General features: G+C 44.1%; 1 protein-coding gene across 3 annotated transcripts in view; it reads right to left on the reverse strand.

Annotated features, from left to right (window-relative positions):
- The window catches only part of LOC144818519 (A disintegrin and metalloproteinase with thrombospondin motifs 3-like), a 641954-nt gene that overhangs the window by 126581 nt on the left and 491177 nt on the right, over nt 1-24196 (reverse strand). For all 3 annotated transcript variants that reach the window (XM_078676013.1, XM_078676012.1, XM_078676014.1), the window contains exons 11-12: nt 5409-5522; nt 2048-2193 (exon numbers count right to left, since the gene is read on the reverse strand). In XM_078676013.1, the coding sequence (XP_078532139.1) occupies nt 2048-2193; nt 5409-5522 (260 nt within the window). The remainder of the gene's footprint in view (nt 1-2047; nt 2194-5408; nt 5523-24196) is intronic.

Raw genomic sequence — 24196 nt, forward strand, 5'->3', positions numbered from 1 at the left:
TCTATGGCTGCAGTCCGCCACAGAGAGGATTCTGATGGCAGATCAGTATGAAGCTCCACCATCATTACAGCACATCCATAAAGAATCCCTAGATTTTGTTTGTATTTTGGTTTCCCCTGTATCCTAGTGCTTCCATGATAGTAGATTCACAAACTCGCTCACTCATTTTCATCCTGATTTTGCATTTTTAAATAGACATATTAGTATTCAAGGCATTCCTTTGTGAATGTACCTTCATCACTCTAGATGTGTATACTTCACAATATCAAATGTTTAATCCTTCTCAGCATATTCCCTTTTTCCCTTTTCATGGCAATGAAAGGGATATCGTAATCCCGATGGCAGTGCCTGTCTCTGCACCACTGCCATTTGGTACTACGAATCTGACCACCGAATCTGACCGCCGCACCGTCGGTATCACTGATCCTGGCAGAGGCGGTCTTCACCCTGACCGCTGGGGGTCGAAACGGCAGTATTGTAATCCAGCGGTGAGACCAAGGAACTGTTAGCAGGCGGGCCGCCACCAACGGCCTGTCGGTGGCACTCCGCCCAGCATCATAATCAGGCCCAGTCTTTGTTTTCTTGGTGAAGGAGCAATGACAGCAAATCTTTCATAGTGAGCCTAGTAGTGTTTTTAAGCTGTCACCACTGAGATAGCAGCACTAGTCCTCCTGAATGCTTCCTCATCCTGGATCCAATGAGAAGGCAGGAGTGTTACGAATTCTGGAAGGGATGCCATATTCAAATTTAGGTAGAAAGTCAATTAGAATATTTTGTTTGGATGTGGCTGACAGTAACAACCTGTTAAGTTAGTATCCTCGACTCATTCTGCCGCATAGGGAGGCAGCATGCAGGATTGATTCCCACAGTGGAAATCTTCATACAGGACTGCTCAGAGTTGTTGACCAGCGGCGAGCTGGAGCTTTGAGGTTGCCACCCCCAACGGTGAAAATGGGTGCCGGCTTTGATTTTGCAGGTGCTAAACCTGGCCCTCAGTGTTGGGGAAGGGCACAGGATTGTTTCTTTTGAAGACGTAGGAACACCCGCCTGGAAGTGGTGGAGAGGCATTACTGTGGAGGTGCCTGGGGTCCCCCTACACCCTTTATTTGCAGCCGAAATATTCCTTACAGGGCCCTCGCAGGACAGTGCCTGACCTCAAGATAGCATCTGGATTTTGTTTGGACTGCGGTATCTCATCTCTCCAACTCCCCCGCTTTATTATGACATTCTCGGATTGCACCTGATCATTATCCTGACAGAGGAGTCCGAGCACTTTGTCCGATGCCCGGTGGAGCTGCTCGGTTCAGCTATAGAGGAAATTGGCCCTGGTTCCTCCCCTCACCCGTCACCTACCCAGCCAAACATTGGGCACAGTTTCTCCCCGTCTCCCTGTTTTTCTCCTATCCCTCACCTCCCTTGACGAATTTCCTAACTTTGCTTTATTTTTTCCTATGTTTGATTTTTGCTCTTGGAACATGTGTAACTTGTAACCTGTAACTTTGATCCTCATGTAAAGCGCTCTGATACCTCTGGGTCTAGCCAGCGCTATATAAAACTCAAATAAATAAAAATAAATTCATGGAAGCAGTGCAAGTGCATCAAACAGAATATACTATGGATGATGAGCGGCCTCTATTGAATTAGGAAAAGGTCCAACTTTCCCATTAAAATTAAAATATTGATTTTTATTTACTTGTATACAAATATATTTGTGTATTTGTTTGGTGAATGTTCATTTTTGTATTTTTTGAGTATTGCGTTTTGCAGTTCCGATAATCTAAAATAATTAGGCTGGGTCTCAGGCTTCCAATAATGAATCAGTAGAGGTACCTGAATTCCAATAATTCAGTGGGTGTTCCCGGGTTTCAATAATGATTAAGTCAAAACGTTAAGAACCACTGATCTAGAAGAAGGCATATTATGATGTTAAAACAGCCATTAACGTTAAGTAAGAATTGATTAAATGGGCATATGTTCAAATCTTTAAAATCAGAAACCCACACCAGGAATGGAGAAAACAAACTACCCAATATCTTTTGAGACTTACATTGGATTGTTGCATTGACGTGTTCGAAAACGAACCCCAGTACCACACGTTCGGGAACAGGAACCATACTTAGTCCAGGATCCCCAGCCACCATCTTGCTTTAGCTGGTTTGCATTTTTCCACATGCAATGACCCTTGTAGCACCACTGAGTGCAAACACATGCAAATAGAACACAAATAAACAGTTGAGTACTGAGTTTGCACAAACACTCAAAAATTCAAGTGCCCCTTTTTCAGATGGTTCATTGACTTTCCCTCAAAATGTAATAGAAAAATACAAGACAAAAACCATACAGTGTGCACATAAAGCCAATAAAAGACATGGCTGAGCACAATCAATGGTACTCAATGAACAAATGGCAAACATTTTCTATGGATTAATCAATACATGTTTTATTGCACATGAGTTTCCATTAATAAAGTTTTCACATGAAATGCATTAGCTGAGAGAGCCATTTTGAGAGAACCTCATATCATCTCTAGGAACTGCCCATACTTTTATCTATACTCAACACTTCAGTTTAACTTGTGACTTCTATGCAGCTATCAGATGTCATTTATTTTGAATCTCCTCAGTGAAGGTTCCTGCTCTCACCAACCAGGAATATTGTGATAACACAAACAGCCAGGATTCCTCGTCAAACATGGCTGCTACACATAAGTAACTGGCAGGCACATTTTAAGGCATGCTCTAGCTGTGTAGATAATATGTCTTCTCTCAAAAGAGCACACTTCACTATTCAAGCATGTGTATATAACTCTAGGCAGTCAGCTGGTCATCAGAGGAGTACACTCCCTTCAATATAATGGATGTAATGTCTCATCCACATCTTAAAACTTTGTACTGAGAAGCTGTGCATCCTACAGATACAACCAGTATAAACCACCTTTATTGAACTGTCATCAAAGAAGTACTCCCCTGAGATGTAAAATGTCTACTAGCGGCATTCTGTTACATGTGCCAGCATACCTCTTAGGATTACACGGTTGCAAACTATTGCTCATTGTTTGTACCTGTTGTTATTTGGTGCTAGTAATCCATATGATAGTAAATTGTGATGCTTTGCATGATTTTAGTAGGTATGGGATTGCGTTGAGGCTTATGGGTTTTCACACATACCGCTTTGTAAAGCCCTTTTTACATACATTAGCAGGTGCTTTGTGCTAGGTGATGCAATCCCATTAAAACTTTCAGTGCAAGAAAACTGCTATAGCTCATCCATAAGATTAATGCTTGCAAGGATATGCAATAACAGTGATGAAAGATGTCAGATAGGTGCCACTGATGACCTTTGCATTGTCAGTTTTAGCTACTACAACTATGACGTTAAAAGTTTAATATCAAACCACACTGGGCCCGATTCACAGAACTTACTTAAGACATATTCCTAAACTTACTCCCATTTTGGTATTCACAGAAGGCACTTACTCATTTCGGTATTCACAGAAGTTAGGAGTCCTAACTTTAGGACTTCTAAATGCCTTCTGTGAATACTGAAAGTCTTAAAGTTAGGATTTTTCTCAGTTTAAGAGTAGTAAAGTTAGGACTCCTAACTTTAGGACTCCTAAATGCCTTCTGTGAATACCGAAAGTCTTAGAGTTAGGATTGTTCTCAGTTTAGGAGTAGTAAAGTTAGGACTCCTAACTTTAGGACTCCTGAATGACTTCTGTGAATACCGAAAGTCTTAAAATTAGGATTTTTCCCAGTTTAGGAGGAGTAAAGTTAGGACTCCTAACTTTAGGACTCCTAAACTGAATACCGAAATGAGTAAGTGCCTTCTGTGAATACCAACATGAGTAAGTGCCTTCTGTGAATACCAAAATGGTCGTAAGTTTAGGACTTTGTCTTAAGTTAGTTCTGTGAATCGGGCCCACTGTACGGTGTGAATCGCCTATAGGACCCTTTCACCATCCCAGTGCAGGCTACGATTGTTGAGCACATACAGTTTGAACACATGCATCTTTATCTGTTGAACTGTTGGACGTTTCCACACATATCAGAGTATGACACTGTTACCAATGTAACAGGATCAGCATGTGCTCCATGACGCGTGGAGTTTTAGGAATAAAAATAAGCTACATAGGTATTTAGCCATTCCAATCAACTCTACATATATGTGTAGAGGATGTGGCCTAACGACTAGGGGGGTCACCTCCGTATCTGGGGAACTCGTTTCAAGTCTCGGCAGGGAAGCTCAACGTCTTGTGATTCTGGACAAATCACTAAGGGCCAGATGTATCAAAGGGTTTTACCCATTCTGTGTCTATGGGAAAATGTGTTCATACATATAGCCCTTAGTCTCCCCGTGCCTAACAAAATAAATGTGTAGGTCTGTAATGCAACGGGTGCTCATCTAAAGTGCTCTGATATCTTCTGTTCATGTTCGCGCTATATCAAACTCAAATAAATAAAATAAAATGTGCTCCAAAACAACTCACTGACATGAAAGATTGAAAGTAGAGATAGCATTTTCCACTATTTGAGGCTTGGTACAAGCTTCTTTCGTCGGGATGAACTTCCCTGAAAGGTTTCTTCCTCCTGCTTTTATGTCTGATATCTTCATCATGCACATATCTACTGTTAATCATTGGTGCAGGTACAGTCAGCTTCAATTGACATTGTCACAAAGGCACAGGGATGTAAACTTTAAACACAGAACACCCTCTAGTTGTGGTTTCCAGTGCATATGTGTCTGGACTGACTTGGGGTTAGCATGAGGCTTTGATAATTCACTCGATAGAGAAACACCAATCAATTTTCTTTGGAAATTGGGTCAACAAATCAACAACTGCTGATCGACACTTTCAAACAACACACACTGTTTTAATCAGAAAGTCTATCTTTACATTCATGTAAAAAGTAAAAAATGTGTGCATTTTGTCAAAACTATACAGAGCTCTACTGCAGATTATTTTATGTTTCACACATGGACAAATTATCGACGCATCTCATCGGGGTTCATTTGCTATATGTATTGATATCCACATGCGGAAAAATAGTGAGGTTTTGACAAAATATACATATCTTTCACCATTAATGCTAATAAATGTGATCAGCTGTTTTGTTTGTGATTTATCCAGCATTCATCGTGGGTTGTGTCATCACCTTGAGGCCTGAAGGTGAAACACACATACAATGCCTTTCTGCAATGAACATAGGCACAAGTGCTTGAAAGGAATAAACATATGAAACTAACTTTCATTGACAAGTCAAAAACTAATCATGGTAAAAAAAAAATTGGTACAGTGACTAATGTTGAGGTAGAGAATACACCTGGGCAAATCAGTCATTTAGTAAATCTCTCTTAGCATACATGTTAAATGATTAAAAACACATGTAAAATATGTAAAACAAATGTACTTTTCCTGGAGCACATTCTGTTCCGTCAAGGGGAGGCCCTTTCTTGGTCTTGCAGAAGTAAGGATTGTCCGGGTGGCTGCACCACAACTGCTTGCACGGGTCAAAAGTTCGGAACTGGAATAAATCAAAGGAAGAATGTTTGAAGATGTTATTTGTGGACGAATCAGTTCAAATAAATCATTCATATTTTAACCACACCTTTTATGACTAGTTTGGTATGGAGGGCTATGATTTATTTGAGTCCCTACAACAGAAACCATCTCTATCTTAACCTTCAAGATTGTTCATCATTGTCTTCATACATGCATGGATTTAAAAAGTTGCCAGGTGAAAATGACTAGGTAGATTGTCCCCCAAAAATCCACACTCTAACCACCACTGTTGTACATAGTTGGAGACAAAAATAATACTTAAGGACATATAATTAAATCAACGGAAATACAACTGCAGGAAAACTGTTAAGGTCAAGAAACCTATGCAGTGTTTGACCTAATATAGTAATCCAACCTAAAGAAATCACCCTTTTGTAATTTGCAAAATCGCTCTTTTAAGGAAGATTTGTTTATATTAGTGTATTTGTGATCTTTGCATTGTTGCACCTGCTTCTCAAATCTGTTGTGTACATTATTGATGTTTTAAGCACAGACAAAACCCTATTTTAATTTTTACCTTGGATTTGAGATAAAACTGTTATTGGTGAATTGTTTGCAAACTCCTTTAAGTAGTCCTTTTTCTATATGAAACATTCTAATTTCCAGGTAGGTCCATATTTAGCTTTCAATCATTAATATATGTTTTAAGTACTCTGGCACAAGGTATCTCATAATAATCTAAGTTGATCTGGATAAAGATGCCAACATCATTAACACACATTGAAAAATAGTACATACAAGTCCAGAACTAAAGAAGATGTAGCCAAATAAACACATGAAGGCATGTAAATGGAACAAAAACATTAAAGATATAATAATCAAGGCTGGCCCATTTTGTAGGACACAACTGCAAATGGCAACGCAAAAGACAAGTAGCTCCCGGAAAAAAGACTGTCCTCGGACACTACACTACCCGTATTTCAAAACCTTGCATGTACATGATCAAGAGTTCATCTGGGTAAGCATAAGTGGTCATGACTGATTTGCATATGGCTGGGTCCAACTGGAATGGCATGGTGAGCAAAAAACAATGGATTTAGGCCCAGATCTCTGTACTGGGGTGAATGTATGACATTGTTCTGCATTCTGTCCATCAATTGTTCTTTTTGCATTTGTCACCCCGAGTGGGATGGGTATGCCCAGACGTGGGTCCCGTGCTCTCCATGACACTGGAGTCAAGCTATCCTGGCTGATGCTGGCTGAAAGCCCGAAACCGGTCCTAGGATGCTTGTTTCGAGTCCAGGGAGGACCTGGCCTGGCAGTTCGGGCTGGACTGTTCCCATTGGGAGCAGGGTCAAGACTGATTTGCATATGGCTGGGTCCTAACTGGAATGGCATGGTGAGCAAAAAAATCGAAGGATTTAGTTCCTGATCTCTCTACTGGGGTGAATGTATGACATTGTTCTTCATTCTGTCCAGAAATAGCTCTTTTTGCATTTGTCACCCTGTGTGGGACGGGTATGCCCAGACGTGGGTCCCCTGCTCTCCATGCCACTGGAGTCAAGATATCCTGGTTGATGAGGGCTGAAAGCCCGAAACCGGTTCTAGGATGCTTGTTTCCAGTCCAGGGAGGACCTGCCCTGGCAGTTAGGGCTGAACTGTTCCCATTGGGAGCAGGGTCAAGACTGATTTGCATATGGCTGGGTCCAAACTGGAATGGCATGGTGAGCAAAAAACGATAGATTTAGGCCCAGATCTCAGTACTGGGGTGAATGTATGACATTGTTCTGTATTCTGTCCATCAATTGTTTTTAAAGCATAAGTGGGCCAAACATCCAGGAAAGTTAGACTTAGGTTCTCTGAATATAAAAGTAATATGAGAACAAACACCCCACAAAGACCCCAAAAGCTCCAACAGTGTTATCCTGACATGGACAAAGGCAGAAGTTGAATCAAGCCTCTAGTTACACAGACCCTGCCTTCTTGTTTATTATCAAGAGTTTTTCATATATTTTTATCTGTTAAGGCCCGAGGTATAAGACGACTGAGAAGACATTATTTAAACAAATCGTTTTTTTCTAAGGGCCTGATTTAAGGTTTGGTGGATGGTACTTCGCTGTCGGTTGTATGACAAAAAACGAGGGACCAACATATCCTGATACAGTAATAATGCACCAAAAATATAAATAACATAAAAATCAGACTTCCATACATGTGTATGTAAACTGCAAAAATATCGGGAAAGAATATCATGGACCAGAATATCATCAAAAAACGGTACGTATATAGTAATATCTATGAATAGCACAATATGTTTTTTTAGATTTATATATATTTATATAATGTAGTTGATGTTTAAAATATTAATATAATTAAAATACATATAAACATATTTTCAATTATTAGTGTTAAATATGCATATTTGTAAAATAAAATGAAAATGAAATGTAAACAATAAAAAAAGTTATTTATGTATTTAATATTAAACATAAAATATTCACAAACCAATATGTAACAAAAATATGTAGCTAATGTAATTAAACAATACAAGTAATACAAAGCCAACAAAAAAACAGGCAATAAAAATTACAAATATGTGTATAAATAATATAGAAATTACAAAAATAAAACAAATATTAACAATCCTAACTGCACAATGGTAGAGAAAGTGTTGGAATTTGAAGGAGTCAGATTTATAATCCGAACTCCAATATAAGCAACGGGAGAGTGCTGAACTTTGGAGGGGAAAAATTTAATATTACCGCTTCCAAGTAAACAAAGGCAGGGAAAGTGTTGAACTTTGAGGGGTTACAGTTACTATTACCACTCTAATCTAATGAAAGGTAGAGAAAAGGTTGGACCTCTACAATTCCAGCTCCTACATTTGTTAAAAAACACTTTAAATACAAACATTTCTTTTTTTAAACATACGTAAAACAAAAATATATTCTATAAAGATGAATATAAATTAAAAACAACAAATGTTATACTATCAATATAGCCTTCGAGCCCACCGTAGCGGGCTCCACCAGCCATTAAAGGCCTGCTCCAGAAGTAACGGCCCGAGCCAAAGGCGAGGGATTTTAACAGGGGAGTGGGCCTTTACTGGCTGGTAGAGCCTCCTACAGCGGGCGCTAAAGCTATTAGAGCATCCTGCCCCTAGAGGACAACATTTTCGAATTTCCAAAACGAAGGCTTCATGGAGCCCGAGGGGGTTGAAATCCCCTCAGGCTCTATGAGCGGGGGCGGCTCCTCCACTAGTGCGGAGGAGCATCGGCCCACTGCTTTCTCGTAGCACGAGAAAGCCAAAACGTAAATTAGTAATAAATAAAAGTTATTACCATTTTATTTTTTCATTACGCATTGCGAGCTGGCGGGTGGGCCGGACTGCTCTGCTATGTGAGCAGGGAAGGGAAGGAGTGGTTTGCCCACTCCTGAGTGCTCAAAGACTGTTTGGTCGGCCCTCTCGGACCACCCAAACCAAGTCCTGTGCAGTCTGCCCTACTCTGTGCAGGCTGCATAGCAGCCTGCATAGAGAACATGGTTAGCCCATTAGCCCCTGGCTAGGCGGCGTTCCGACAAATCACAAAGCTGCTTGCAGCATTGTGATTGGCTTAGGGGAGGGAGACTGGCTGCCTACTTCCTGTCAGAGGCAGGAGAGCAGGAGCCGAGAAGAAGCAGGACCCGGCACGGCTGAAAGGTACGTTTAATTTAATTAAATATTTTTTTTTTCCCTGTGGTCCCCCGTGACCCCACTCATGAATCCCCCATACGGCACCTTGCACACCCCACCCGCAAGCAATGCCAGCCGCTACCATTGGAATGTTGTAGCTCCAGACTTCTACTGTCCATTAGAAGCCCGGAGCGCTCCTTTGTTTTCAACGGAGCTGCTCCCAACAGTCCAATGTTCTAATAAAAACTATACAAAAATTGTTTTAAAAAAAATACACTTCCCTCCACACTACCCCAAAAAACACAAGCTATTTCAATATTAAACCTAAATATATAAATGAAATAGTTTATTTTACAAAATATTATTATTAAATAAACTTGTAAACTGATTAACAATTAATAATAAAACAAATAATTAAAACAGTAGTTAATTAAATAAATCTCACAATGAAGTACCAATTAATAACTTAACAGGAAACATTAATTAAAAATGAACAACTATAAATGACATTTAAATAACTTCCCACCTTAATCCCTTAAATTAAACATTTCTAATTAAATGTAAATCATTTAAGTTCCGCATAAAAAATTACAAACTATACTAAAAAATAATAATATTTTTGACATGATATTCTTATATCACAATATTGTGGTGGAATACCCTATTCATCAGGGGGAGGAGGCATATGGCAGGTGAAGTAATACCCTTCCGCCAACGGCCCAACTCCTTTGGGTTGCTGTCGCTAAATGAAGTGGGCGGCCTGAGAATTTGGCAGACAGGGTATTCCGTCTACTTACCACGCTGTACCCTGTCCGCCACACTCTAAGGGGCCGATTAGGATGGCGGACGGACTTTGTCCGTCCGCCATCCCGTCGTAAGAAGGGACCGTCCGCCACAGGGGCGGAGGTCTGATGTGGCGAATTAGGATGCACCCGCCACAGTGGCGGGTGCATCCCTCATTTTTAACATTGCGGCGGGCGGTGCTGAAAGCACCGTCCGCCGCAATGCTAAAAATGCATGTTGTGCGTTTCAAAGCACAACATGACAGGCAGTGCCTGCCATGTTGTGCTTTGAAATGCAGGGGGGTACCATAGGTACCCCCCATGTGTACACCCCACCCCCCCTTCACCCTGGGGGCCCACAACGGGCCCCCAAAGCAAAGACCGTATGCCTTTCCACGGCGGCAATGCCGCCATGGAAAGGCATAAGACTGCCGGCATCGTAATATGGTTGGCGGTGTCTCGCAGACAACGCCACCATATGTAGGCACTTTTTTCCGCCGGTCGCGAAGGCGACCGGCGGAAAAGCGGCGGACAGTCTTGCCAGCCGCCGCGGACTCCCCCGCCATCCTAATGTGGCGGGGGGTCATTTATGTCAGGATGGCGGACGGATTGCCCCCGCCGGGCCGACGGTGGCTACCCCCAGCCCGGCGGGGGCAATCCGTCCGCCATCCTAATCGGCCCCTAAATCGGGTCCTAAGTCTTGTATGCAAAATTAGCAATAACTTTTAAATATCTATTAAAATAAATTTATGTTCTATACCTATTCATCAAAGCATAAAACGATGTATGTTCATAAAGTAACCTGTCAACACTTCTGCAATGTCCGCTATGCTGATGTATTTATGAGTGAGGAACTAAGACATGGAACAAATACGAATGCAGTTTCTGTGCACATAATCGAGTGTGGATGCCAAAGCACTGACCAAATAATCAAACAGGACCATATTTATATTGATTTCAAGCAATGTAGCAAGACATCTTGCTGCACTGGGTGAAAGAGTAGGAATGCACCATATCAAGGATTGGCACATTTCTGCACTCTGCCTGCACTGGCGCACAAACTGCTGCCTAGCTCCAATGCAGGCCCCCTAGTACTGTGGTGCAAGGCTGCTTGCATTACAGGCAGCATTGTTTTAGTGCAGGGAGACTTACCTCACTGCACAAAAACAATCCTCTAAGGCTATTTGTCTTTCTAAAGAGGAAAAAATGAGGCAAAGTAAATATATATCTCCTCATTAACCCTCTTCGGGGAAGGTGTAGCATTCTGACGCATATCCAGGTCTAGCAGAATTAGCAAATCTGGGAGTGCTTCAGAATCAATGGGTGGGTGCGTGGGAACACCCACACTCCACCAACGGAAGCCCCCCTGGGGCAGAGTAATGCAGGGCAGTGACTTGCAATGCCTTGCATTACTACAGATTTACCAAGCAACTATAGGGTTTGCATTGCCTGGCGCCCCCTTGCGTGGCGCAAGGGTGATACAAAACTCTTGACAAATATGCCCCTCAGTTTACAGGGGTGCATCGTTAGTTTGTTAAGAGAATTTAGGTGCATATTATCAAGACAGGCGATAAAATTACGCTGTTTTAGCGGCAGAAAACTGCAGCTAAAACAGCGATAATGGGCTTGATAATATGCTCTATGAAATTCCAATTGAAGCCTATGTTAAATGTGAAGGACATCTAACATGGGCTTCAATTGGAATTCCATAGAGCATATTATCAAGCCCATTATCGCCATTTTAGCCGCAGTTTTCTGCCGCTAAAACTGCGATAATTTTATCGCGTGTCTTGATAATATGCCCCATAGAAAATCTACAGTTCAAGTGCTGAGCTGTGATCATGTTCAAAAGTAATGGAGGAACAACTGATTAGTAATTGGCAGCCTTTACTGGCGTACAATCTATTTACATACACAAATGGTAAGGGTCAGAGTACAGCAATACAAATGTTGATCCGAACAATCTGAAATATAAAATGAGGACTGGGTTCTCGACTCACAGAAGATGAACAGCTAAGGAACATGGTAGGATACTTAGATGGTTTTATACTTTATGAAATACATGATTATTTTAAATCGAGAAATAGTTATTTCCTTCTTTTGAATATTAATATGAACAATAGTTTCCAAAGATAATGAGAATAACAATACGAATTGTTGATCCCTGTAAACACAGAGGAAGTTTGTTGGGTTTTGTTCAGATGTGAATTCCTGAATTTCAAGCTCTTACATGTAAATCGACTATAAACAGGGCGAAGCTAAGACAGTAATAGCATTAATTTGTTTAACAAAGAATAACTGGAAGCACGTCTTAGCAAGGTATATTAATTTTCGAGGACATCCGGGACCTATTAAAGGGTGAGCAAGTCAACCATACTTCCAAATGATTTATGCAAGATGGATTGACTTTAGGATAATCAGCCTGAAGTCAGTTAATATGCACTAAGATAAGTAAATTAATTTCCCTAATGCATGCTTTATTTTCTTAGATTCCATTTAATATTCATTGAACACACGCCTTTGATTGCAATTTATTTGAGAACATTCTGTCTCCACCAGAGAAATGATCCTTCTGTGAATGCAGGCTTCTCTAACCTTGGACAAGTAGAACCCTATGAGACATGTCCTTTATCTGAGTGAGCTTTGTAAACCTTCAATAAACCAATAGATGATTGAAAACAACAATTAATATTGCTAGTTTAGTATTCTGGGGGTCAAACTTCCCGATCCAATCTTCTTTTAAATATTGCTTAGATATGAAAAATGTCTCAAATACAAATTAGTTTAGGTTTTCCACATTCTGTAAAATCTTTTTTTTTCAAAATTACATAGATAAGGAATATTATCTAATTTGATTAAAAATAAAGCTTGTTAATTTTCTTTTCTGAGATGCCTAGCAAATGTATACACCTTATGAACTTTGGACCACAGCCACAAAACGCCTTTTCAAAATGTATCAGAGTTCTTTCATTACTCGTAAAAGTTTTACCAACTCATAAAGAGCCTTTAAATATACATGGGATGTTCTAAAAAAAATGGTTCCTGTATGGAAATGCAAATGCAGAAGAGAGGACTGATGTGCTATTAGTACATAGATCACATCGCAAACTACACCCCCGGTTGCAAACCAGTTGATGTGCAAAATGCTCTCCTAGTTTGGTAGTGGGAATGGAATATCAGAACTTTAATGTATCTTTTCTTGGTGGCCCTAAAAGTTACCCGTTGCATTACATTTCTACTTTTAAGCACATTTAGGGGCATATTTATGTAGATTTTGCATCAGCCTTGCGCCACAGAAGAGGGTGCAAGGGCTACGGAAAACCCAAGTAGGATTTATCAACCTACGCAAGACCACCGTGTGTGGACCTGAGTGGCTTGACAAATCAAGAGTTATGCGACACAGCGCAAATCCCTGCGTTGTATTACTCTGCCCTGGCAGGGAGTTCCATGGGAAGAGCGTGGGTGTTCCCACGCACCCATCCATGGATTCTGAAGCATTGCTGGATTTACCAATACTGGTAGACCTGTGAATGCATCAGAATACTACGCCTTCACAGGTAAGGGTGCAGAGGAGAAATATCTGTTTTTCCCCTCGTTACTTCCTCTTTCCATGTGTGGGAGTGTTTTTGTGCAGAGGGGTGTCCCTTACAACGCAGGCACACTATGCACCATGTTTGGGCACTGGGAATTGACAGGAGTGCACCATATATTGTTAAGTATAGCACATTCCTGCAAGGTGATTTGCTGCACTGCGCTGCGTGATATCATAGTAAATATGCTCTTTAATTTCTAATATACATCAGTAACAAACATCAGACACAGCGCATTAGACAGAACGCCTCTTGTGCTCTCTTTATATCACAGATACGCTGTGAAGATAGCCATTACCATGTCCATACAACACATCTCAGTGTGACAGGCTCCACACAGCCACTAGAAAACCTTAGAAAGAATCTCCCCTCATAGGCACCTATCATGACCTGACAATGTAATGTATCCTTCCGCATGCCCAAAATAGCACCGCCCACCAGGAATTCCTACACATAGCCACTCAATGTACAACATTAGGAAGAATATCAAATGCCATTAGACGCACTCCAAAAAGACATAAAATCCAAGTTAGAAAATCACACGTGGGTAAAGGCTATTAACGCACCCGAAACATATTCAATGTTTTATCCTGTCTAAACGACTGTACTGTGATCTGTTTCTTTAAGGTTATAAGGCGTGCATTGTTCAATTACTTGTGCTTACCTCACACTAAACAGGTGACTGTTAGACAGAGCCCCTTGCATGCCTACAGCACTATGCAGGTCTGTCAGCTATCACATTTCTAGCAACACAACCTAACAGCAGGAAATAACAGCACACTTTGGACTGACCCTACCAATCGTCTTCATCAAATAAAAAAAAATGCCACATAGCTGACAGTCGTCGAATTCTTAAAGTCACCTGCCACTCAACAATGAATTTTAATCAGTCACGTAAATATATATTTACAATTCACAATTACCTGTCCTCTATAGAGAACCCTGCGGTCCACGGTTTGGCCTTCATTGGGTTCATGATCTTCTCCCTCAGCCCCATGATACTGAACTATTTCCCCTGGATGATGACTGGGTTAAACACTGTTAGTTCTGAGTATCATCCTCTGCACCCAAGAACTTAATATGAAAACATCTGGATTGCTGATGTGCAGCGTACAATAAACTTCTGTGAATTGTGAAAAAAGAATTTGAATCACTAACTGTGTGCTTCATGTCCTGGATGGCAAACCTTCTGGAATGGCCTGTGCTAGGCTTTTACCTAAGAGATGGGGCAAACTCATGGCCACAGAGAGAAAACAGTCTGTCCCTCAAACTGATGCTGTATGTTCCCATTTAGTACTCTTTCTTTGTTTGTCTACTTCCTTTGCTCCAATCCCCTTTCCCTTGAATCTCTCCCCTTGCCTGCTACGCTGCCTAACCCCCTGTCCTGTGTGCCCTTTGACAAAGCACTCCTTCTCCCCTTGTTGGGGAAAGATCCAATATTTATACTCTGGAGTCTCAGCGAATCCGCTGAGAGAGTCCACAGCGTCAACGGAGTCACTCACAGCTGAGGTATGGTATGGCACCCCTTGCCAAAGCACTCCCTCCCCCCTTTTTGGGGCAGGATTCAGTTTGTAGGCCTTGGCGTCTCAGAGACCCCTCTGAGAGAGTCCACTGCGTAAAGGGAGCCTCCTGCAACAGTGATAGGGAAGTGATACCACTTCCCCTAGGATCACAGCTTACAGGACTTTGGACGCAACTTTGACTCGTCTACTGGTTTGTGTCCCCGTCCCCCTCCCTCTCCTCTTTCCATGCTGTGACCCTCTCCCTCCCCTCCTCTTTCCCTCCTTCATTCTCTGTCTACTTCCCCTGCGTCTACCCCCTCCCCTGAATCTGTCCCCTTGCATGCTTTTTCCCTTACATATATGTCCTCTTTGTTTGTCTCAACCTTACATGTAACTATGTTGCCGTGCACTAATAACTGTGTAACCTTTGTAACGATGTAACCTGCAACTATGGTCTGATACTCATGTAAAGCGCTCTGATACCTCCTGGTCTAGCCAGCGCTATATAAAACCTTTAAAAGAAGAAAGACCTCGTGACATGCTCATGCGCACAACGTGCCTCCAAAGACATACATTTGAAGCACATGTTTAAGTGCCAAACATAGCCAATCGCTGCAAGGTAACTAAGACATTTTTCTCGGGGAAAAATATTCATGAACGTTTTATGAAAGGTACTGATCGAAATAGTCACTCTGTGGCAGCAGGCATGAAAATATGACAAAAATTAAAAACCTACAAATAAACAAGCTGAAGCGCCTACCAAAAAAGCTGGTTGGACAAATAACAAGAAATACGCTTCTTCTTTTAGACTCCTAACCGAAGGGCAGTACGGATAAGCTTTGCACAGGGCACAAGTCGTAAAAAAAGAAGTGGGGGGACGCTGTCACCAGGAGTGACGCCACGACCGGAAGTGACGTCACGAAAGGTGCCGAGCTCCTCGTCCCAGAGAGGCCAAAGAGTGAAGTCCAGCTGTTTGGCAGGGGGGATGGCGCCCCCCTCTCCCCCCCGGAAAATAAGTGGGGGGACGCCGTCCACCCGCGTGGTACCCCGACTCGAGCCCTGGCTTTGCAGATGCAAATTGTTATACGAAATTTCTGACGGAAAAGAAAATCATGTTCAGAGCCCAGAAACTTCTGCGTTGTCGTTCTAGAGCCAACGATTGAGAAGAGTGTTGTAATAGTGCCACCTTGTGGCTTTAACTTCAACAGCAGGACATGGTTAAATACGATGCCAGAGGATCGATCAATCGTTTAACTCCCATAGATCTTAATGCAAAATGATGTGTCCCGGTCCGCATGGAGAATATGTGTAGGAGCCCTGAGTCCAATATCTCACAGATAGTAACAGGACTTGGCCTCAAAGGGGGAGATGGTGGGGGGAGGGGGGTAGGGGGGTGGCTGAGGTCCCGCAAAGGGTCTGGGGCCCACCCTGTGCCGCAGGGGCCTGCATTATATGCTACCTACATAGCTGCCAAGTTTTCAGATTGCATATGTTTACCATTTCCATGGTTTCAGTGTACCTAGCAGTGCAATTCAAATGCTGAATGCGTGACACTTAGAGCGACACTTTCTTGTGAATAAAATCAAGCAATTAAGTCAGTGGAAAGAGATAAATGTAAGAACATACGCCCTTGTTAAGCAGTGAGAAGCGCTAAAAATATCTTGAAACTGCTGCAAAACCGCTAAAATGAAAGGCCGTTAAGATGATCACAGGGTAAAGCCAGTAATATATCTGTCTAAAACGAAGGGTTTTTTCTGACTTTGTCCACTGTGCCATGCATCATCCCGTAGCCTATCTACTGAATATATCCCAGAAAGTGGACAGCCGTTTTCCTTCCACAGGCACATTATTAGCACCACGACCTCCATTCGCTCTTTCTTTGTGCACATTGTTATATATAATGGGTGCAGCACATGGGCTGCACTTTAGTGCAGGGCACCCGAGTAGCACCACAAAATATGTCATGGTATTTCAAAGGAAGCTGATGGCTCGGGCTTTACGGCCGCATGGAGCTGGAAATAGCCACTTATCCTGCATCGTAATTAAGACAAACCATTTACAATGATTAAAGATGAAATGTAAGGTCCAAGTGGGATGTTTTTAAATTCAGGGGGAGGAAGCGGTCCCTTAATCTTCTTTCTGTTTTCATACTGAGTTTCTAAAAGGTTGTCATTTTTGACATTATTAAGACAGACACTTTCTATTTTAACAAAAGAACAGACTGCTGGGTTCTATTAGGCTGTGATACCTGCTCAGCAGATGTGTATTAAGCACCTCTCATGAGGACGTGTGCAGGGGGCCTTCGCCTGACAAGACATTACTCTGGGATTGAGCATCAGAAATCAGCATGAAATTAAGTCAAATATGCTTCCGGTTGTCAGTACAGTAGCACATACTGGAAGCCAAGTGGGTTAATGCACATTTCTAACCAGACCTAGGCACACAATAAGATAATAAACAGTATGCAATATTGTTACAACAATTCGATTCAATCAAGCATGATACATATTCATGCTGCAGTAGTGTTGCTGTAACTTTAATACGACTTTCATTAACCCCCAACAGAAACCAGCCGACACGTGTTTCGTCGCATGTGGAAAATAATTCTGCGACTTCCTCAGGGCTGGGAAAGATACAAACGGTGTATATAAAACATTTTTAACTTGTATGAAATGCATGAGAAATGTCAGGACAAGTGTCCCTACATTGTGACATTCAACTACTAGTGGAGACCCTATTCACCTTTGAAAACGTGAGACAACATTTAATTACGTTTCCACACATTGCTTTGTCAGTGTGTTTAATAAATTGCATACACAGACCCTTAATAGTGACACTGAAACTGTGCCTATGCAAAGTTGAGTTAATTAACAATTGTTTAAAAATTGGGTTTAATGCAGGTGATTCTACAAGCGTTGAAAGGTAAATCCACAGTGCCTCTCTTTACAAAATGTCTGTGATCAAAGAATATATAACTGTCTACCTGAATAGCGAAGTATAACTCCTTGTAATCTAAAATGAAGTAGAGAGAGAAAATGGAGGAGGAGAAAAGAACCATAAGCTAGGTAGTTTCTGGGAGACTAAATAACAAAAGGAAAAGACTACAAATTATGTAAACCGCAGAGGGACAGACGTGTTAAAGCGTTTACCGCGCTGCTGGTGATAATTCAAACCCGGCTGGGCTTGGGTAGTATCTGTGGTCGATTAGGAACACCTGGGGATATGTGTACGAGGAATGAAAGTTATTCATGAATAAACTCCAGACAGCGGAACTCACCTGACTCTGCCACCAGAAAGGCCTGACGGGGGAAAGTGTCCACCAGGCGAGTCAGGGGGGCCAGTGCTGATGATTGTGCAGGTTGGCAGGAAGGACTCCTGCTGGTGACTGCTGGCCGTAGGCCTTAGTTCGGCTTCTTGGACCTCCACTAGTGTACTGAGTAGGGGCTGGGCCAGCTGGCCTACTTGGCTGGCCATGTGCTGCACTGCATGCTCTTGCGTCATGTCCGTGTCATTGGAGTGTCAGAACTCAGGCACTGTGTGACATGGGTCAGCCAGACACCACAAACCCCACACACACATGCCATATGCGAGAAATGTTGCTTTAACAACAAACACCTACGGAAATCATATTCTGGACAGCCATGTGATTTCTCTAACAAGGCCGGTGGCAAAAAATCTGACCTGGCACCCACCGGATGTATGACATTACAACGCATGCTTTAAGATCGCATGCTTTTACATCGCAGTTTTTACAACGCATACCATTACAACGCATAGCGCTTTGGGGTGCTGGATAGTGAATAGTTTAATTTACTATTCCAACTCCAGTCCCCGTGGATAGTAGGGAAGGTGTTGGATAGTAAATTAAATCTATTCCCTATCCTAGAGCGCCCCCCAGCGCAATGCGTTGTAATGGTTTGAGTTGTAAAAGTTCGATGTAAAAGCACTGCGTGGTAAAAGTTGCGTTGTAAAGGATGTTTCCCGCACCCACCTGGTCCGCTTATTATTCAAGTCTCTGGGCATACACTGAAGTCGGGCTGGGCTGGATATATCTCCTCTGGTGATCTCAGTGCCCTTAATTTTGAGCTCACATTCACTCCTCTGCTCATGTATCACTGCCCCTGGTCCACTCTGGTCCCAGAACCATCTGGGATTCCCGGCTCCGTAGTGAACGGTTCCACCAGGCCCGCCGCACTCTTCCTCGAGCTCCTGACTCCGGGGTCTCTTTATGGCTTCGGGTGCCCCAAGAAGAACCAGCTTTGATCTCCCTTGTGCCTGCTGTCTCATGGGCTAGTCCACTCCACCCCTCCCTTCCTCTAGCTCAGAGTGTCTGGTTATAAGCTGTGGGGGACACCAGGTGTAGCCCGCCCCATGGTTGAACCTTGAGGGGCACCTACTCTGGTGGCCCCACCTACCACACAGTCCATAAAGGGGTCATGCACCACTTTTCTAGCCACTGGGTGCAGCAGAGTTTGAAAAACACAGGACCCTCACTGAAGCCGCCATCTGTGACCAATCCAGTGTGGCAAATGCCACATACCTTAAAACAACTACTTGCGCCTTGTATTGTTTGAAGCAAATGCTTTTACTTCCATCCCTGTGTGCCTCAGTGATGCTTTCAGATCCACGTCACAGAGAAATGCCAGGCCTGACCACAGTCAGCAGATCTGTTTTCTTTTTCCGAGCAGTGTTGCTGCAGAAAACAATGGGGCAGATTTACAATAACTGGTGCATCCCCAGGAATGCGCCAGTTAATGTGCGCCGCAGCTCCGCCACCCATGGTGCGCCGCATTTACAATGCGGCGCACCATGGGGCAAAAACGGCAGAGATGCGTCACGTATCTTTTCCGTAAAGGCAGCGCATTGCTGGAGTTGCGTCGGAAGCGCAACGCAGCTCCAGCAATACTCTGGGGGGCCCTATCTGTCCAATGCTGCATCAAGCCTTATGCCAGCTTCAAGCAGGCGCAGGGTTTTGACGCAGCATTGGCCTATATGTGCCTGCGTGAAATCTTGTAGATTTCTCGCAGGCACTTTTGCGAGTCGCACCTGCCCCGGAACGCCCACCCTGCGCCGGAACGCCCACATGTGGTGCAGGGCTTTACAACGTGACGCATCTGCCTAGATGCGTCACGTTGTAAATGGGTCGCAGGGATGCGCCACGTTTACGCCGCTGTTGCGTGACGCAACAGCGGCGTAAACGTGGCCCAAGTCCGACATAAATCTGCCCCAATGTATCAGTGGCACGCTGGTCACCATAGCAACACATCCAGACCAGTGCAGGCAAAGTAAATTGTCAGTGACAGATCCACTCTGAAAGCTGAAACGTGCCTGGAGTTTAATTAATTTAATTATTCCTGCAGTGTCTTATGGTACTTTAAGTCAGATAAGCGGAACCATATGAGTAACGAATTTTAGTGCAGTGATGTGGACACCAGAACTAAAATGCATTAGTCTAACACTGATGCGTGGTACTTGGCAGGGCTGTATACTCTTGCAGTTCCAGGGAGGCCTTCTTCTGCAATGTCATCCATCAGGTTCTTATTACTGTAAACGACGACTTAGGAAGCTGTAATGTTCCTTGCCCCCACACTGTACACAGAGGCTCTGTAGGTGTATGAATTCTTTATTTTCATCTATAACAAAAGAATCTGAGCATAAGGGCGCCGAGCGTCTGCACAGCGACAGCTCCGGTCACCAACTGCCGTTCTCCCCGTTCGCGCCCTCACCGAACCACCTCCTGCGCATGCGCGCGTCTCGCGCTCCTGTCTATAGCGTGACGCGTCATCGCGTTCACGCTCATAGACTAGAGCGCATACTACATATCTCCCCTTTTCAACAATAAACAAAATAACTTTTTTCCAACTCTACGGTGTGTCCATGATCCCCAATGTTCTCTGGCTGGCACACATGTCTAACACGCCTATGGTTAATGTCCACTCATTTCAAAGTCTCTATATCGAGAGGGCACAGTGACTGCCCTGCCACTACGGGTGTGTCTTACCGGCATGTTCTCTTCCACCTCTCTTTCTCCGCCTGATCTCGCTCCATCTCTCTGGTCTCCACTCTGGGTTACGCCGGTCGGTGTACCATCTCTGGCTGTAAACCCTGTGCTGGAATATTCCATCTCACTGTCCTCTCCTATTCCATCGGGAAGGACTTCATCACCTTGCTCTGGTTGAGGCCTGGATTCATGGGAGTCCACTTGTGTCTCTATCTCCTCCAGCTTGGGCCATACAACTATCTTGTTTACTCTGGCCATGCGGTCTTGGGACCACACCCTGCCGTCGCTGAGGAGGGCTGCCCTACCTCGCACCTCCTTGACCTGTAACGGCTGACTATACTTGCTGTCACCTTTCTTTTGTAGGGTAGGGAGTTTAACCCTGACCCACTCTCCTTCCTCCAGCTCTGTCTCTTTCACATTTCGACGTTTGTCATAGTTTGCGGCATAGATCTTCTGGGCCTTTTCCAAGTTGTGCTGAACCACCGCGGGGGACCATTTGCTAGTGATGGTCTTCTCCCTCCATACTACATTGTCCCGGGTGAATGGATGCCGTCCTCTCAGCACTTGGAATGGACTGTACCCCACAGCCGTGGGGGTGATCCTGTAGGCCCACAGCATACTCATCACCTCGGTCTCCCAATCCTTTCCCTGCGTGATGGCCGCCTGTATGGAGCCCATTAGCACGCGGTTGAACCGCTCCACTTGACCATTGCATGCAGGATGATATACTGCCGTGTGTTTAGACTCAATCCCATTCCTCCTCATAAACCTAATCCATTTGTCCGAGACAAACTGCGGGCCATTGTCACTGAGGATCGTTTTGGGAATGCCTTCTCTTAAGAATACCGTCGTCAGGAATTTCAGAATCGTGTCAGTATCCATGGATTCTTGAATGTCCACTTCAGGCCATTTGGAATACTTGTCTATTACCACACATAAATACTTGTTCACTCCATTTCCGTCCAGGACAGGCCCTAGTATGTCGATGGCCACGTTCTCCCAGGGGCCCTGTGGCGTGTCAAACTTCCCCAAGGCCGGTCGGAGTGGTCTCAGCACTTTGTCAGCGCCTTGGCATTGGCCACACTCCCTTACTTGCCTTTCAATGTGGACATCCATGCCTGGCCACCAATACATTTGCTTGACACGTGCTTTGGTCTTTACAATACCTAGGTGGCCCTCGTGAAGTAGAGTTAGTAAACTGGGTATTAGTGACTCTGGCGGCACGACCCTCTCACCTCTGTAGATGAACACTCCCGAGTCACTCAGGGACAGCTCCTCTCTTATTTCATAGAACCTCCGTACTCCATCGGTGAGCTTCCTTTTGTCAGGCCAGCCCGACGTCAGATGTTTCTTTATCTCAACCTTTTCCACGTCCTGATCATAGGCGTCCGCCCATTCCTGGATACTTATTGACCTCTCATGGTCCTCCATGCTTGCCACCATCTCTTCCTTATCCAGGGCATCCTCCGGCGCCACTTCCATCGCCGCAGCTCTGCTGAGATAATCCGCGACCCTATTCTGCGTTCCTGGCAGGTATTCGACATCATAGGTGTAATCGAGCAGCTTCAGAGTCATTTTTGCTATTCTCGGGGTCGCCGTCTCATGACCCGAGGAAGTCAGGACTTTGATCAAGGGTTTATGATCAGTTTGAAGCTTGAATCTTGTGCCCCAAACGAACTGCCGGAACCTGCCCAAAGCCCAGGTGACTGCCAGCATCTCTTTCTCAATGACGCTGTACCTTTGCTCCGTCGGAGACAACGCACGTGAAGGAAAGCTGATCGTTTCAGTAGCTCCATCATCTCTCACTTGGGCTAGGACAGCCCCTAAGCCCTTATCACTGGCATCTGTTGTCACCACAGTCTTGCCCGAGGGGACATACCCTTGCAATGGAACGGCATGGCTGATGCAGTCTTTGATCGTGTCAAATTCCAATTGCGCTTCTGAGTCCCACTCAAACTTTGTCTTGTCTCTGATGAGTTGCCTCATTCTGTATGTCCTGGTGGCGAAGTGTCTCACAAATTTGCTATAATACTCGGCCATCCCAAGGAATGACCGCACTTCCTCCTTGGAGCTGGGAGCCTTGGCATCCTTTATGGCCTTCACGTTTCGTTCCTTGGGTGAAATTCCACGTGTGCCGATCTCATGACCCAAGTATGTCACCGAGTGGGTCCCAATCTTGCATTTGCTCCATTCCGCCGTTAGCCCCTTGTTTTGTAGTACTTCCAGAACTCTATGCAACTTTCTGTCGTGATCTCCTTTGGAAGAGCCCATCACCAGGATGTCATCCTGAAAGTACTGTACCCCCGAAATGTCCTTGAACAGCCGATGCATCAGCTTCTGGAAGACAGCCGCTGCGGATGCCAGGCCAAAGGGCATCCTCCGGAACTGGTAGCACCCAAATGGTGTAATGAAGGCGGTGTACTTCCTACTCGATGGATGCAGCTCAATCTGATAGTAAGCAGACGTGAGATCTATGGTGGAGAAGTGAGTTACACCTTTCGTCTTGGCGAGCATCTCCTCGATTCTAGGCAGGGGAAATCTCTCCACAATGAGATTTTTGTTGAGCTCGCGGAGGTCAACGCAGAGACGAACCTGTCCATTGGGCTTCTTGACCACTACCAAGGGGGATAGCCACTCCGCACTGTCCACCGGCTCTATGATGCCTTGCTCCTCCAGCCTCAGGAGTTCATGTTGTACCGCTCCGCTGGTGGATATGGGTATGTTCCTGACTTTGTGCACCACAGGTACTGCGCCCTCCTTGAGGACCATTCTGTGGACGAACTTGTCCAGTTTCCCGACTGAGCCATCAAAGACTTTGGGGTATGCAGACTTCCAATCTTCATCTCTCGTGAGGGGCCACTCGTCCGTCAAGAGAATCTGTTCTTTTCCACCCGGGTTGAGTATGATTCCTAGATCTCCTGCGTCTCTCCACCCCAGCACTGAAGGACCTCTCTCTGCTACATACAGGGTGCACGTGGCTGACCTCCCTCTGAATTCGAATGTGAAGTCTCGGCACCCCACCAGTGGAATGGCGTTCTCAGTATACGAGATGGGTCTGATGTCTGGCGGCCATAGGTCTGGTCCCACCACAGGCACAAAGTCTTCTTCCCATATGGATCTTTGCACGATGGTCCAAGGGGATCCTGAA

This window comes from Lissotriton helveticus, chromosome 2_1 (assembly GCF_964261635.1).
Source record: "Lissotriton helveticus chromosome 2_1, aLisHel1.1, whole genome shotgun sequence".
NCBI lineage: Eukaryota > Metazoa > Chordata > Amphibia > Caudata > Salamandridae > Lissotriton > Lissotriton helveticus.